The sequence below is a fragment of the Chionomys nivalis genome, chromosome 15 (assembly GCF_950005125.1).
Source record: "Chionomys nivalis chromosome 15, mChiNiv1.1, whole genome shotgun sequence".
In the NCBI taxonomy this organism is placed as follows: Eukaryota; Metazoa; Chordata; class Mammalia; order Rodentia; family Cricetidae; genus Chionomys; species Chionomys nivalis.
This window is the reverse complement of record NC_080100.1, coordinates 27,249,655-27,266,916: the sequence shown is the minus strand read 5'-3', so window position 1 is coordinate 27,266,916 and position 17,262 is coordinate 27,249,655. Positions and strand designations below refer to the sequence as shown.

At 45.3% G+C, this 17,262-nt stretch overlaps 1 protein-coding gene across 1 annotated transcript in view; it reads left to right on the top strand.

Moving 5' to 3' along the window:
* The first annotated feature begins 489 nt into the window (after positions 1 to 489).
* Oxct1 (3-oxoacid CoA-transferase 1) overlaps positions 490 to 17,262 on the top strand; it is a 111,916-nt gene continuing 95,143 nt past the window's right edge. The window contains exons 1-3 of the mRNA XM_057789948.1: positions 490 to 750; positions 9,148 to 9,256; positions 10,596 to 10,686. Coding sequence (XP_057645931.1) covers positions 673 to 750; positions 9,148 to 9,256; positions 10,596 to 10,686 — 278 coding nt within the window. The 5' untranslated portion in view covers positions 490 to 672. The remainder of the gene's footprint in view (positions 751 to 9,147; positions 9,257 to 10,595; positions 10,687 to 17,262) is intronic.

Below are 17,262 nucleotides of genomic sequence, written 5' to 3'. Positions count from 1 at the left end.
GAACAAGGGCCCAGTTCTAATTTTGTCCCTCTGTCGGTTAGGAGGGTCACATCTCTTGAGGGTCACTCAGAACGCTGCTGGTTTTCTGAGGAATTTAAGGCCAAAGCCAGACTTAGCGTGGTGGTGGTGCTTGAGGAATGTTAGGGATATGAGCTGTCTAGACCTGGGAGAAAATCTTAATCCGTGACCCTTTGTACCTGTACACATTGCCGAGGCTGACGGAAAAGTAACAAGTTCAGCAAGAGACCCTCCAGTCCCCTTCAAACCTGGAACCCTGGTCCACCGCAAGCGTGGTGCTAGGGGCTTGCACACACTAGCGCCTCCTCCAGCCTAAGGTGGCGCGGCGGTGGCAGCGGAGGCGCCCGCAGATAACCCCGGCACATCCGGCCTGGGGATCTTCCCCGGGGACTCGCACTGCCAGTGGCGCGCTCCCACTCGGAGCCGTGGGCCCCTCCCAGTCTCGCTCCTTGACAAGCCAGCAGCCTGCAAGGGGCGGCACCGCTCCGAGGTCCCGAGGACGTCACGGACGGGCGGTCGAGCCTCCAGCCCGCCCCCCGGCTCGCCTTCCCTTCCCTCCAGAGCCGGTGACGCCGCCGCGGCCCCGGCAACCTGCGCTCGCACACACTCCCGCGCGCTCCGCTCCTCCACCTCCTCCCGCGCCCGGGTCCGAAGATGGCGGCTCTCAAACTCCTGTCCTCCGGCCTTCGGCTCTGCACCTCCGGCCGCAGCTCGCGGGGCGCCTGGCACAAGGTAAATCGAATGGGAACAGGAAGGCCACGCGCGGGAAAAGCGCGGACGAGCCGCGAGCGGCGCGCGCGTCCTCTGCCCTGCCCATCCCTTCCACCTCCAGCCGGGGACCGGGCATCTGCAGCGCCGTGACCCGGGCTCGGAGACTGTGGGGGTTTCAGGCTCGCCCACGACACGTCTGTCTGTCTGTTTGTCCGTCTGTTGACTTTGCTTCTTCCATCCGTTTCCCCTATGGGGCGAGATGAAGGCAAGCAGGGCGTGCAGCGCTGGAGAAGTGGTCGGGGCTCTGTGCAGCGCTGCTGCGACTTGGGGGCTGCCCGCGCCCCTGGGGCTCGCCTCCCCCACCCACTTCCCCGCCTACGCCCTTGGGAAGGGTCCCCGTGGCGGCCTCCGCCCTAGACACGGAGCCGAGCGGGGAAGGGAGGCGCACCGAGGCTTGCGCCCCACCTGAGGGAGCTGCAGGCGTCGGCGCCGGCTGAGGCCCAGAACCCCCGACCGGGTTAACCGCTACTGGCTCAAGTTCACCGCCAAGTGGGCGGATGCTGTGTGCGGCGGGGACGGACTGCCGCTCCATCCTCCCCTTCCCTATATGGCGGTAGAAAGGGGAACCCGGACTGGAGCGCTCCGTCACGGGGCGCCTAGCCTGCCAAGCAGTTGGAAGTGGATGGAGGACTGGCTGTGCTCCGCTGCAGTCTGCTAACGCCGCCCTTGCTTACTTGGTGACCCCCAGATCCAGATTAGAGACATGCAATTTTCAAAGTCCTTAAAAAAATACCTTGAGCAATTGCACTCCCACAGCTCCCCGGAGCTAGTACCCAGAGATGCCCTCCTAGTGCATCAGCGGGTGGTGGGTGGTTTTGCTGGTGTACTATCTTTTCTGTAAGCCCACATTCAGGTTGGGTTTCAGTGTGGAGCCAAGGAACTGAGTGGTGGACAAAAATTCAGCTCTAGGAAAGTGGCTTCACTGCGGTGGGTTCAGTTTGCTCAGGAACCTCTTCTTTGAACAAGAACACCAAGTGTTTTATTTGGTGATGTTTCAGATCGTAGCTCTGAGCTGAAGAGTGCATTGCGCAGGGCACATTCTTGCACACCATGTGTATACTCTGAACCCCTTTCTTTCCCTGTTGCTCATTTTCTTGCTGGAGAAGTCATCAAGTTTCTCCCACATGTCCTAGGGAATGCTTCAGAACTGAAGTATTGCATTATTAAATTCCTCATAGGCGGCATTTTGGTAATTGCATATAGATTTAGATAAATAAGACATTAAGAGAGAATTTGACCTTCTGCAAGTGATGGAGCAGAAGCCAAAACCAGGACACAGGGATGTCCTTGGACCAAGGTCAAAAACATTCTTTTGGTAGAACACGTTTGTCTGAGTATAATTTATTCACCTCTAGCCTACCCTACTTTCAATATAATCATTAAACCATTTCCCAAGCCAGCAAACCTCCAGGTGGATGAGCTATAATTATGGGTTTTTCTGTCTCTGATTAAAAGTTCGTGGCAGGGTTCAAAGTTAGGCTGTCTGGAGTATTCTCCCAGCTCCTGCATTGGTCTTGAGGCGTAGCCCTTGGCACCCCAACTCTGTTGAATTGTATTACTTGTGTACTTGTGTAACTTTGGGACCTTGTTATAGGCCGGTTCTTTGTCTCCCTCAACATCACACACTGCTCCGTCAAAGAATACTCGTTTAATATGTGTACGAGATACCTGCGGGTAGCTTAAGTAACCTTGAACGTTTTCCAGCTAAAATATGGCCAACAGGTAAACCGAGATAGTTATTAAAAATGCTTTAATGTTTTTGTTTTGGGAAGCAGGATCTTGCTATGAGGCCTAGGAAGACTTTTGCTTCAGCTTGCAGAATGCTGCAATTACAGGTGTATTTACCATGTATTATTTACCATGTATTTACCAGGTATTATTTACCATGTCTGGCTTTAAAAAAGGAAAAAGAAGTGTTTCTTTCTTTCTTTCTTTCTTTCTTTCTTTCTTTCTTTCTTTCTTTCTTTCTTTCTTTCTTTCTTTCTTTCTTTCTTTCTATCCCCCGCCCCAGAGTGAGCAAGTTCATTGTCTGAAACTTTAGCATGACTCAGGGTTGCCTGGAGACTTTTAAATCTGATTGCTGTGCCACCTCCAAGGTTTCTGATTTGGAAGGCACTAAGTGGACCCATGCACCCAGACCATGGATCGATTCCTCTTGGCAGAGATGCCACACTCTTCGTGCCAACTCGTATGCTCCCATTCACCTTTTCCTCCTAACTGGTTTTCTTTGCCTCTTTCCATGACTTCTCTTCCCCAGTTCTGTTTGCCAAACTTCTACACGAAGGTAGGCAACGACCTGTGTCACAATTTCTTCAACAGCACCGAGGTGACAACTTTACCTCTTGGGTGTATAGTTCTCTATCATGAAGGTAATGCTTACATATATTTTTAAAAGTGTGTTTGGGGCCAGCGAGACGGATTGGCAGACAATGGCGCTTCATTAAGTCTGATAACCCATCTTTGATCTCTAGGACTTACACGGTAGATGAGGGAACCGGAAGTTGTCCTCTCGCCTCCTCAGGGACACTGTGACACATCCCTTCCCTACCCAGATACAAACGTAAAGAACACAGTCAAAACTAAAGCGTACTTTAAAAATGTGTTTGGTGTATTTTCATCCCAAAGTGTAATTTCACTAAATTCTCAACTGCTAGGTGACAAGGGAAAGAGATGTCGGGGAAAGAAGTAACAGTGTCAGTGAACAGCTAGGAAGGAAGTCATGAGATGAAGTTTAGGTTCAGCCGTGGAGTAAGTAAGACTCCAGAGGTTAGGCCCAAGGACGTGATGAAGGTCAACATAGAGAGGATGAAGGGAGAAACGTTAAACAGAGAAGTATTTTCCACTCTTAAGGATTTTGTTTCTTTCATTAAAGTACCTAATCATTATGTTCCTCCTCCCTTAATACCAAAAATTAGTATCACAACAAAATGGGGTTCTGCTGAAGGTAGGAGAGTAGAAAATAAGGTACTTTGTCACGAGAAGCTTATCCCCAGAGTAAGTCCCCCACATTCCCTTAGGTACTGTGTGCAAACGCGAAAGTCGTTTATGTCTTTATTTGGCACTGATGCACGAGCTTTTTTTCCCCCCAGGAATGATCTCATGAAGCCCAGGCTAGCCTCAAACACTGTGTAACCAAGGCTGACCTTCAATTCTGATCCTTTGGCTTCTAGTGCTGGGGTTGCCTGTGTCCTGCTGGGGCTCTCCAGGGCGTGTTCAGGCCGTGCTGAGCAAGCCCTCCACTACCGAGTTTTTTGTTTTTTTTTTTTTTGTTTGTTTGTTTTTTTGTTTTTGTTATTTGAGACAGGGTTTCTCTGTAGCTTTGGAGCCTGTCCTGGAACTCCCTTTGTAGACCAGGCTGGCCTTGAACTCAGAGAGATCCCGCCTGCCTCCGCCTCCCGAGTGCTGGGATTAAAGGCGTGTGCCACCACCGCCCGGCAAGTTTGTTTTTTCAAAACATCATTTAGGATATAGACTATATTGGAAGGAAGAGGCTAACTAGGTAGCTTAAATAGCCTCTTTAGACTTGCCTACTGAGGAGAAAAGGTAGATGTTATCAGAGATACACTTTTCCCCCAGTAGACTAATCTTAGGGGGTGACTGCCAGTGACCTGGGTATTTCTTGACTCTCAGAGATACAGTGTGAACGGGGGAGCAGGGGTGAAACGGGTGAAGAGGGCAAAGTCAAAAGCCTCCAGTAAGGGGCTGTCTTTGCAGACCCTAAGGTGCTTCCTGGGCTTTGGGTTTTGAAGATTCTCTGTGGTACAGTTAGCCACGGGCATCGGGTTTCCTCAGTGCCCCACTGACTGCACCAGTTCCTGGCTTGCCAAGTCATTTCCGATTTTGCAGACCGGCAAACAGGATTGCTAATGAGATTAATGTATGGCTGGATAGTAGTGTGTGTTTGCCGTCCCAGCTGCTTGGGATTGACGCAGGAGGATTGCTTAAGGATAGACTTTGAGACTAGCCAGACCCACAGAGTGAGGTATTGTCAAGGAGAAGAAAGAATGAAAGGAATGGACAAGTGAAGGAAAGGAAAAGTAATTATAAGCTAAGACCCGTGCTTTGAAAATCTTAAAGAAATAGTACACGGATTAATTTTTTGCAACATTAATTGTAACATGATGGTCATGTTACACATTTTCTGTATGAAATCATTGGTTAGGGAGAGGGCAGGCAGGGAGTGGTGAGGTTAAAAATTAAACTGCAATAAATGACAGCCTGGTTTTACTGTCTTAGCTGGGAATAGAAAACAGGTGTCACTTCCCAAAGGTGGATGACATCCCTAGGAATTTCCTGTAGTCTGACAGAGGGCTTCTTTTCTAACTGTATCTTGGGAGACAATGGACAGTTTTCATCTTTAGACACTGTGCAAGTTCCTCACCTGGCTTTGACCAAAAGTAGCACCTCTCTACAAAGGCACAGTCAGTGGTTAAATGATTCTGACAAATTCGTTCAGTCCTGGTTGAACTGGAATTTGACACAAGGGTACTTTTGACCCCAGGAGTATATGGCACGTTAGATCATACTGTCTCCCAAAATTGGTGGCTAATTTTCTGACACCAAAAAAATGATTTATTAAAAGTTGATTTCTTGGAACTAGCTCTGGTGGCGCATGCCTTTAATCCCAGCACTCGGGAGGCAGAAGCAGGTGGATCTCTGTGAGTTCGAGGCCAGCCCGGTCTACAAGAGCTAGTTCTAGGACAGGCTCCAAAGCTACAGAGAAACCCTGTCTTGAAAAACCACAAAAAGTTGATTTCTTAGTAAATGGTACATAAATATTAAATGCTAATAAAGCATACATTGACAAATATTAATTCATATGAATAATGAAAAAATCAAATGCTTATGAAGTTCTTTATGATTTAAGGCTCATATTACATTCCCTGGAAATATGTTACTTTAGTGTTTGTTTTTAAGATTTTACTTTTATGTATGTCTCTGTATGTCCTCATGAGTTTGTATGCACCACATGCATGCATGTGTTCCTGCTGAGCATCCCTTGGAACTACAATGACAGACTTTGGATCCCTCAGAACTACAGTGACAGACTAGACAGTTGTGAGCGCCACCTGATGGTCTCATGAACATACTATCTGCAAGCCATCTCTCCAGCCTACCTTACTGAATTTTGAATTTTGGTTGTATGGGTACATTCATATAACTTCCCACATCAGTTTGAACCCAGGGTCCTTTGCTTACTAGGAAAGCATTTTGCTACTGAACTTCATCTCTAGAACCACTTCCACCTTTTCTAAAATATTTCTGACAGGTTTCTTTCCTTTCTCTTTTTCCTTCTTTTCTTTCTTTCTTTTTTTTCAGAGTGGGAAAAGCTGCTGCGTAATTAGTGCTGATGGTAATTAGTGCTGTGACGATACTAATTATCAGCCCCTACAAAGGGATGGGGTTTGTGCCCTGTGGCTCTGTGCTTTGAAGGCTTTTGGGGTACACAGGGGAACTGAATCTTCCTTCTGCAGGCTCTCTGTGGAATTCTACGGAGAAGCATTTCAAGGTGACCTCACCTTTCAGCCTGTCTGGGTGTAGATGAATTCTTTCATTTTCTTCTGGATCCTGCTGAGGCCTGGACTCTTTATTCTGAGACAGAGATAAAGACAGCAGAGTTACACATTACAGAACAGGACTCTCATAAAGATTTGTTGTGTGTAAATAACAAGGCAGGCAGAGCAATAGAGGATTTCTAGAAAATACATTGTGGTGGAAGGACCATGTGACAGGAAGCTAGGGCCCAAGACTGCCACTCAGTCTTTACCAAAGCTTTGAGTACATTGCATCCACAAGTTTAGTGTGGAATACTCTTATGTCCTACATATTCAATCTATGAAACTTTTGGGGTTTTTTAAAAAGATTTTTTTAAAATTGTGTTTGTGTGTGTATGTGTCTGTGTGTATTTATGTCAGCATAGGCTAGAAGCATCATATCCTCTGGAGCTGGAGTTACAAGCAGTGTGAGCTGCCCAACATTGGTTCTTGGCAAGAGCAGCAGATGCTCTTACCCATTAAGCCCCCTCTCTAGCCCTCTGGTCTTGTTTTTTGAGACTGAATCGTATGCTGTTTGTTTCCCAGGCTAACCTGTAACTTGTTACGTAGTTCAGGGAAGCAATCATTCTGCGTCAGCCTCCTCTGTGCTGGAATTACAGGGCCAGCATGTGTGTATTCAATCTTTCATTTTATTTCTGAGACCCAAACCAACTCCACCCCCCCTATCGTGTGTGTGTGTGTGTGTGTGTGTGTTTAAAACAGAAGCAAATAAAACCTTACTTGTGAGAACAGGAAAGGAAGAAACTTCTTTGTGGTTAAGTCCTTCAGAGTCCTTGTCCTTCCCTCTGCTTGTGTCCCAGGCTTTGGGCAGTGCTCAAGCTCCTCACCTGACCATGACCAAAATAGAAACGTAAAGGGACAAAAGTCATGTGACCATGTGTGTCACCTCAACCTTTTTAGCACGCATTCGACTTTCTCTGTGTGGACTCTTTACATATCTTTTGTGCTAATTGACAGGTACTTAAAAAAATGAAAATGTTTTCTGGAGGAAAGAAAGAATGCTAGTTCTTGACCACCTCAGGTTGTAGCTGTCTGCAGTTCTGTCGGGGAGTCGAGTGGGTGTGTCTTTCTAGCCAGGCTTGTTAAAATGGCAGTATATCAGGGTTCAGCTGTTATTCTCCCCACTTCCTCTTTCTTCGGGTTAAACACATAATGGAAATAAAGCGTGGCGTTGTTAATATGGGCCATTAGTTACCATAGAATCGATTGCCTCCTTTTCCCTTGCCCATATTGTGGATGGAGCCTACAAGGCAATAACTCACAACGGGTTTCATGAATGATCGCTGGATGACTCATTTGAGGCCCATATCGCTCACTATAACAGACACCTCAGACTGGGTACTTAAAAAAGAAGTTCATATAGCTTGTAGTTAGATGGAGACCCACAGCCCACAGTTTGGTGACTGTATCTGGCGAGAGCATTGTGCTGCTTTACAACACTGCAGAGGAGCCGAGGGACAAGCGGCTGTGCAGGATAGGCAGCCTCACTTAGGAAAAGCCCGGCTTTGACAGCCAGCAGTTCAGTGCAGCAAGAGCAGAAACTTGCTGGCTCCTGCAGGAAGGAAGCCGGTAGCATTCATGCCTCTACACAGGCTCACACTCCTCCATGGAAGTCCTACCACTTCTCAACAGTGTTGACACGGGGACCCAGGTCTGATGTGGACTGTGGAGGTGACAAACCCTCTACAGACCGTAGTGTGCCCAGGTAGTTCTCCTCCCTGTAGTGTTAGTTTGCCGCTTTGCCTTCAGCTTCTGGGATAGCGGCACAGGGGAGTGAGCCCTCTGGCGTGCTGCTCCTCCCTTGTCTCCTTAGAGTTCTCCCAGCACTTAGGACTGACCACACTGTACTTCCCCAGAGAGCCGTAGTCCTACCATAGTGTGGATTAGATAAATGGCACAGAACTTGGTGCAGGTAGGTTCTCAGTATTTATCAGATGGGTGACTGAGGACACTAATATTGTGGATTTATATCGCAGTATATGATGCCAGTTCTCTACTTTTTTAAAAAACATTTTCTTTTGATTTTTTTTTTTTTTTTTTTTTTTTTGTAGCTTTGGAGCCTGTCCTAGAACTCTCTCTGTAGACCAGGCTGTCCTTGAACTCACAGAGATCCACCTTCCTCTGCCTCCCAAGTGCTGGGGTTAAAAGGTGTACGCCACCACTGCCTGGCAAGTTATCTATTTTTATTCTTTTGGGTGGTGGTTGTGTGACCCAGCTGGACCTTCCGCCATGTAATAGAAGATGTAGATCACAAGGGACCCTGGTGAGAACCTGTCAGTAGGGCATGTCCATCCTGTCAAAGATAAACCATTTAATGCCCAGTTCGTTACAGATAGAATTGTATCAGAGAAGCAAAGTAAAATGGCATTACAGAGGTTAGAAAGTGAAGGAGTTGGGAAAATATTGGTCAAAGGACACTACATTTCAGCTTGATCAGAGAAGTAACTTAGGAAATGTGTTATATGCCTGGTGATGAGCAGTAGCGGTAGCCATCCTGGAAAACTCTGGAGCAGTTGTGAAATATTCTTACCACAAAGAGTGATGTGAAGTGATGCCCTGTTAGAAAGGTCCAGTTAGTCATTTTGTAACGTCTACGCGTATCAGAATGTGATGCTATATACCGTAAACATATTATGTTTGTTAATTAAAAATACAAAGATGCTAAAAGGATTAATGAAGTTATCACATGGAGATACACATATATGCACACACACATGTATCTACATGTATATGGAATCATTTCTTTCTTGTGCAAAGTGAAGCTGCAAATGATCGTTCACTGGAAATGTTTTTAACGTTCCAGGGGTGTGTCCGCTACTTTTCTGTCAGTACCCGTCGCCACACCAAATTTTACACAGATCCAGTGGAAGCTGTCAAAGATATTCCTAATGGTGCAACCTTGCTGGTTGGCGGTAAGTAAAGGGACGCCGGCTTTCCTTTTGAGGGTCTTGTGACAAAGCTATAGAGATTCAAAGCCCCAGTTCTTCTGTCATTTACTTCTTACTCACTCACTGTCCTTCCCATGGCACGCATGACACTCTGTTCCAGTCTCTTCCAGAGAGATGCTGCTGCACGTTTCCTTTCCGTTTTCTCCTGATTTTACCCGAGAAGCTGGAGGTTCATGTGCTAGTGTCTTATCGGGAGCTGAGATGGATCCCTGAATCCCTGGGAATGCTGGTGAACTTGAAACACATGCCTCATCTTGTCAGTTACTCTAGGCCAGTGGCTTTCAGCCTATGGGTTGTGACCCTTTTACAGGGGTCACCTAAGAACATTGGAAACCACAGATATTGACATTATGATTCATAACAGTATTAAAATTGCAGTTATGAAGTAGCAATGAAATCATTTTGTGGCTGAGGTCACAACAACATGAGGAACTGTATTAAAGGGTCGCAGCATTAGGAAGGTTGAGAACCATTGCTCCAGTCACTCTGTACTGCTCCCTATTTGTTGAGCTGAAGAACATAGGGTCTCTCTGTCATTGAGCCCCCCACCCCCAATTCTGTTTCTGCTACTTCTTTGGGATGTCTTTTGTAATCACTGCCTCAGACTTAATTACACTTAACTTCCTGATCCTTATACATAAAATCAAGACTTATTTTACGGTTGGTCATTGTTTATTCATTCAAATTGAGAAGTTATTGAATGTCCATCTTAAATCCTACACTCTTGGAATAACTTTAAAGATCTATGAAGCTGGGCGGTGGTGGCGTACGCCTTTAATCCCAGCACTTGGGAGGCAGAGGCAGGTGGATCTCTGTGAGTTCGAGACCAGCCCGGTCTACAAGAGCTAGTTCCAAGACAGGCTCCAAAACCACAGAGAAACCCTGTCTCGAAAAACCAAAAAAATAAAGATCTATGAAATGAAAGTTATTAGCTTAGGGTTCTAGTTCTATGAAATACACTAACTCAGATGTATAAAAATGTGTGCTTAAATAAACAACTGGGTATGGTTTGTATTATGAAGAGGGATAATAGTACACATGTCATATACAAACTGATTACATTTGGCCTTAACTTGTTCAAAGCCTTGACAATGGTGTCTGGTGATATGTAATGGTTTGAAACTTTGAGATCTGGTAATATGTCTGATGGCTCTTTAGTGAACTGATAAGGTATAGTTGTGTATTTTGCTTATTATGTTTAACAAAATGTTTTGTGACTTTTCTCTTTTATTGAGAATAACAACATATGTATCTTGAAAGAGCATTACCTCTGCACAGATGGTTTCCCTGTTGGGTTTTGTAGGTTTTGGGCTGTGTGGAATCCCAGAAAATCTTATAGGCGCTTTATTGAAGACGGGAGTGAAGGATCTAACTGCAGTCAGCAACAATGCGGGGTGAGTGGATCTCTGAAATGATTAGCTAGAAAGAAATGCTAGTTTAAAAATTACCTGTTACCTGAAAAGTTCATCAGTTTCACAAGTGGTCAGCCCTAAGCATGTGTATACCCAAGGAACACCAAATGGACTCAGTAGGATCTCTCTCTCTCTCCCTCTCTCTCTCATCTATCTATGTATCTGTAACAGTCAGAAGAAGAGGTCATAAATACAAGGGGGAGGGGAAGGGAGAAGTTGGATGGGGGTGTTGGTAGAAATAACCTAAATAGTGTATTCATGTACAAAATTATCAAAGCATATACAAAATTCTATCAGTGAAATGAAATTTGCCTCCATTTATAAGAGTAATCTATTCAGTCATCAGAAGAGAGTGGCAAAGTGGATATGGTGGCACATGCTTGCAATCCCGTCACTGAGTAGTTTGGAGAGGAGAATACATTCAGTACCAGCATGATCTATGTGCCAAGCAGTGAGACTCCCCTCTCACAAAACAGAAAAGTTGATCATAAGGTCAAGAATGGAAGTTCATAGTTTTGTTTTTGTTTCTTAACTTGTAGCACCTGTGATTGAACTTAGAACCCTGGGCATGCTAGGCAAGTGTTCTACCTCTGGGGCTATATCCCAACCTTCTTTCTCACTAAACCTCCCAGCCTAGTCCTGGACTTTCTCTGTATCCTAGGGAGCTTGGATTAAAGAGATCTATAATTAATGAGTTTTCTGACTCAGCCTCCGAAGTAGGTGGAATTGCAGGCCTGTGCCATCAGGCCCAACCAAGTTACTCTTTGATGCCATGTTTCATAATCATAAGTAAAGATGCTTCGTTTTGCCTTGCCTTAAATAAATAATGGCTTATATCTTTATCTGATTTACTTTCATTTTTTTAAAAAATGTAAAATATATGTAAAACAATTGTAAAGAAAGTCAGAATAAAAAAGTTTAAAGATGGTCTTTTATGCTCTTTGGTATTATAGGCCATTAGGAATAAAGCAAGTCAGACATCAATTTGAAATCCATTTCAAGTTTTTTCTTTTGATTTTATCATTCCTCCAGATGCTATAGATAGAAATATATAGACCATCAAAGATGTCGCTGGTCTTGATGGGATGTGAAGGACATGCTATTACTTTAGCAGTAGGATTGTAGGACAAAGTGGTCATAATAAGCCATTGTTTTAAAAAGGCATGTGCATGTTGGTACATGTAGTGATGTCAGAAAAAGCTATTTGTATGCAAAGCAGTAAGTCATTGTCACCCTTTCAACATATGGATGAAGACTTTAAGAATCTTAAGATGTTTTGAATTAGCAAGCTGGCTTATTACAGGCTTTGAGAATAAACAGCGCAGATTATCTTGGAAGAGAGTGATGGAAAGAGATCATTATTTTATGTAAGGACTGTCAAAGTCTCTCAAAAATGCTTACCTTGTGTTTCGTGACACTTTTCATGGGGAGGTGTGAACAAATGTCTCCTCCGTTCAGGTAGGGGAGTGATGATGGACGAGAGTGATGATACCACTGACATCTAGCTTGATGAACCGGAGAGTTTATTGGAGTTACTTACAGGAATATGGTAGGGGTTACTTCAGAGCATAGACCATTCAAAGGCAGCTGTATCCACAACAGCACATTGCAGTGTAGGTTGGAGCCCTGGAGTGCTCTCCCTAACTTGCAGAGAGCCCTTCAGGTTGGAGAATCTTCTCAACAGTCCTTACTAATATAACCTTGGGGTGGGAGGAGCCGAGTGAACCTGGTAAATTTCAGGAACTCCTTGAGACTTGTGAGGTTTTTCTTCTCTCTCTCTCTCTCTCTCTCTCTCTCTCTCTCCCTCCCTCCCTCCCTCCCTCCCTCCCTCCCTCCCTCCCTCCCTCCCTCTCTCTCTCTCTCTCTCTCTCTCTCTCTCCCTTTTTGTTTATTTCCTGGGCCTTAATAGGTCTCTTTAAAACTTTCTTCATTTTAATGAACTTCCTTCCAGCAGGAAGTCTTTCAGTCCGGAGAAGGTTACTATGTAACACTTTTGTATGACGTATTAAGTGTTAGCCTTGATGAGATAAAGGCTGCTTTAGGATCACTCTTTTGAATATTTGATATTGTTGATTAAAAGGTTGAAAAAGCTGAGAATTCATTGATTTTTGATGAACTTAATGTGAAACTGGTGTGAACCAAAGCTTTCACAGTAAACTGTATGTCAACCATTTAACTCCAGAGCCAAAAGAAAAATGGATGTATTATGATATACATGCTACTTTCTTCCGGACAAGTATTTTGAGTTATAGATGTAAAAGAACAGGATCTAGAGGACTCCTTGCTTATATGTGGACGCTTCATACTATTAGATAATTCTTAAGTATGTGTACTTCTGATTTCTTGTACATCATACTAGTTTGGTACAGGATAATTGAAGGTGCAGTGAGTAGTCCCTCACTTGAAATAAACATTCTAGTTGTGTGCCAGTGTCTTCAAACCTAGAATTAAATGCAAGTGGACTTTGTGCTGTGCCCTGTTCCTTTTCTATTTTTATAGCTACAGCTCTGGTGACTTCACTGAGCCGATACTGGCCGTGCTGTCTTGACTGTGAGCATTCTGTAGGGTTTAGTTATTTGGCAGATGAGGGACGGTCCAGATCTTCCATGGTCGTGGTCTCAGGCCTGTTCACCCTTACCCCTGTCAATAGGGTCAGCTCTGCTCTGCTGCCCAGGCGCTCACAACCAAAATTATACAAGCTCTTCTTCTTCTTCTTCTTCTTCTTCTTCTTCTTCTTCTTCTTCTTCTTCTTCTTCTTCTTCTTCTTCTTCTGCTTCTGCTTCTGCTTCTGCTTCTGCTTCTGCTTCTGCTTCTGCTTCTGCTTCTGCTTCTGCTTCTTCTTCTTCTTCTTCTTCTTCTTCTTCTTCTTCTTCCTCTTCCTCCTCCTCCTCCTCCTCCTCCTCCTCCTCCTCCTCCTCCTCCTCCTCCTCCTCCTCCTCCTCCTCCTCCTCCTCCTCCTCCTCCTCCTCCTCCTCCTCCTCCTCCTCCTCTTCTTCTTCTTCTTCTTCTTCTTCTTCTTCTTCTTCTTCTTCTTCTTCTTCTTCTTCTTCAAGACTGGGTTTCACTGTGTAGTTCTGGCTGTTCTAGAACTCGCTCTGTAGACCAGGCTGGCACTGAACTCAGAGATCCACCTGCCTCTGCCTCCTGAGTGCTCAGATCAAAGGTGCCACCACGTCTGTCTTCAAGAATTTAAATTTCAGATTCAGAAATGAAATATTTTCAGAAGGTAGATGCCTTTTGTGCAATATCCATTTTGGTTTACATCTCTATAGATTACTGGCTTTAGAGTTTTTTTATTATTATTTTATAAATAATACCATTCAAAATTTCCACTTCCTTCCTCCCACTTCCCTCCCCCACTCACCCTTTCCCCTCCTTCTCCAGTCCTAAGAGAGGGCTGGGTACCCTGCACTGTGGGAAGTCCAAGGCCTTCCCCCCTCCATCCAGGCTTAGGAAGGTATGCATATAAATAGAATAGGATCCCAAAAAGCCAGTACATGCAGTAGAGACAAATCCCAGTGCCATTATCATTGGCTTCTCAGTCTGCCCCAATTGTCAGCCACATTCAGATGGTCCAGTTTGATCCGCATGCTCACTCAGTCTCAGTCCAGCTGGATTTGGTGAGATCCCATTATATCAGGCACACTGTCTCAGTGGGTGGACCAACCCCTTGTGGTCCTGACTTCCTTGCTCATATTCTCCCTACTTCTGCTCTTCAACTGGACCTTGGGAGTTCTGATGTGGCTCTCTGTCTCTATTTCCATCTGTCACCAGATGAAGGTTCTATGGTGATATTCATTCTGACTATGGGACAAAGCTAGTTCAGGCACCCTTTCCTCCACTGCCCAGGGTCCTAGCTGGGGACATTCCCGTGACACCTGGGAATCTCTCTAGAGCCAAGTCTCTTATCAACCCCAAAATGGCTCCTGAGTGAGATAACCCAGACCCAAAAATATGAATATGGTATGTACTCACTCATTAGTGGATTCTAGCCATAAACGAAGTACCTTGAGCCTATAGTTTGCGATCCTAGAGATGCTAAGTAATGAGGTGAAACCAAAGAAAAACATATGTAGATCCTCCTGGAAATTGGAAGCAGACAAGATTGCCCAGCAAAAGTTGGGAGCAGGGGGGTGGAGGGAAGGGAAGAGGGGGAGAGAAAAGGGGAAAGGGGAGGGTTGGGGAAAGCTTGAGGGAGTGGGATGGTTGAGATGGAGGAAGGACAAATATGGGAGCAGGGAAGAAGATAGCTTTAGAGTTCTTTTAACCACTGAAATGTCTGAAGTCCTATGAAATCCAGAATTTTCTTTCTTGAGGCTGGAGAAATGTTGGCTTCTGATGGCAAGCAGTGCCTCCTGATGGAGAGTCCATCAGCATCACCTTCAGTATCCAGGGGCACAGAGGCTCTTCCATACTCATTTCCCTGTTAGAAATGGGGTGCTCCCCATTTGCCAATGGTCCACATCTTCAGTCTTTGTATCTGAGCTCCTAGGTGACAGGGATGTAGTGTACTCATTGTTTTTATCATCAGGGATGTTACTGTTATGTCAGACAAATGTATTTGATGAGTTTATGAATTAGAGACACTATAGAAAGACATGCATGCTCTCGTTGTAAGCTATCCAGTAGAGTTTTCAAGGCCTAAGCATGAACTCTTTATCTGGCCCAGTTGTTGAGAATCTTAGGCATTGCCTGGTTGCTATGCCAGGAGACAACCAGCCTAAAACAAAGCAAAGGCCAAATACATAGTCAGCCCCAGAGCCAAGATCAACAAATACAGAAGGTCATCTTTAAATAGGGCCAAGTTAAAATGTGTAATGTGTTGCAAAAATAAACAGAGAGGTCTGAAAGAGTGGTCAGAAAAATTTCCAAGTCAATGAATGACCGGCTATGTTCTGGTTGTTGGAATGGACTCTGTAGGCTTGGAGGAAGCTTTGGATATTTAAATCCACAAAAACAGATGGGCTGTATCCACCTTCATGGGCTGGTTTATGGTTATGATTTTGTTAGTCATAGCTCTGGATATTATCACTGGTAATTGAGCACTCTTCCAAAGGGACTCCTTTAAAAGGACTGATTATAGCTGAAGGAAGACAACATGACCGTTAAATAACCCTGGAGATAAAAACAGGGGCGCCATTGCTGCTGGCCCTCACACGGGGGGCCACCAGTGTTTAGAAGTTTTGTATATAGAAGGGAAGAGAGCCTGAGAACTGCCCAAGCAGAAGTCAGGAGAGCGCCTGTTCAAGGCGTAGGCTGGATGCCAGACAGACTGGAAGCTAAGTGGATCCAGAGGGACAGGTGGGGACTAATGAGTGATTGTGTTGCTCGGCTTTGACTGTTGCTGTCAACCCGACACCACCTAGAATTACCTGGGGAGAATCTTATTTGTTTGTTTGTTTGTTTGTTTGTTTCCCGAGTCAGGATTTCTCTATATAGTCCTGGCTGTACTAGAACTCAGGCTGGCTTGAAACTCAGAGATCCGCCTGCCTTTGCCTCCTGAGTGCTGCGATTAAAGGTGTGCACCGACCACCACCCAGCCTGGGAAGAGAATCTTAATGAGGAATTATCTAGATCAGTTTGACCTAGGGGCATATCTTTGAGGGATTGTTTTGATTGGATGAAAGCACAGCCCATGGTGGTGGTACCACTTTCTAGGCAGGGGGGTCCTGAAGCATGTAGAGAAGAGAGCTAGCCGAGAGCCAGCAAGGGTCCGTGCATTTACTCCTTTCTGCCCTTGTCTGGGGATGTGTGGCTATGATGATTCAATTTCCTGTTTGGCCTTTCCTGTGGTAATGGAATTATGAACCGTATGAATGCTTATTCCCCCTCAAAGTTGCATTTTGTCGGGCTATTTAATCGCAGCGATAGAAATGAACCTAGAATAGTTCATTCCTGTTAGAGAAGTTATGGCTGGGAGAGGCCAATGGAATGCAGCAGTAGATTCTTTTAGCAAGTGCTCACCAAGCATTTCTGCAGTCCCCTTTGGTGCCATCTGGTGGACAGGTGCTTAGGATGTAGAAGTGAAAGAAAAAAGCCAAAACCACCACTACCACCACCACCACCACCAAAAATAGCAGCAGGGTAAGAGCCCTTGCCACAGACCTTCTGTTCTATTTGGGAAAGACAGACAATAGCCAGTCAGCATAAAAGTGGGTATATTTTCTAACACCTTAGAAAGTTTTGTGGCATGAGAGAAAGAAAAAGAGCAAGCAAGACGCTTGGGACCCTCTGAGTAGAGCGGTGGCTGTAGCAATCAGTGCGGTGGTCAGAGTGGCATTGAGATAACATCGAGCCCACGCGAAGAAAGTAGGCTGGGCCAGGAGTCATGCAGAGAAGAGATTCAGAGACAGCAGAAAGCCAGTGTGCAGGCCCTTAGGGGAACATTCCTGGCGTGGCTAGGGGAGACAGAGAGCAATAGAGAGTTAGAGAAGTGCGCAAAGAAGGTTCTGGAAGGAATGACGCCAGAGACATAAAAAGCATGCAGATAGATAGCCTCGCAGCCTGCTCTGGAGCTCTGTGCTTTATTCTGAATAAATAATACTTCTCCAGGGCTTT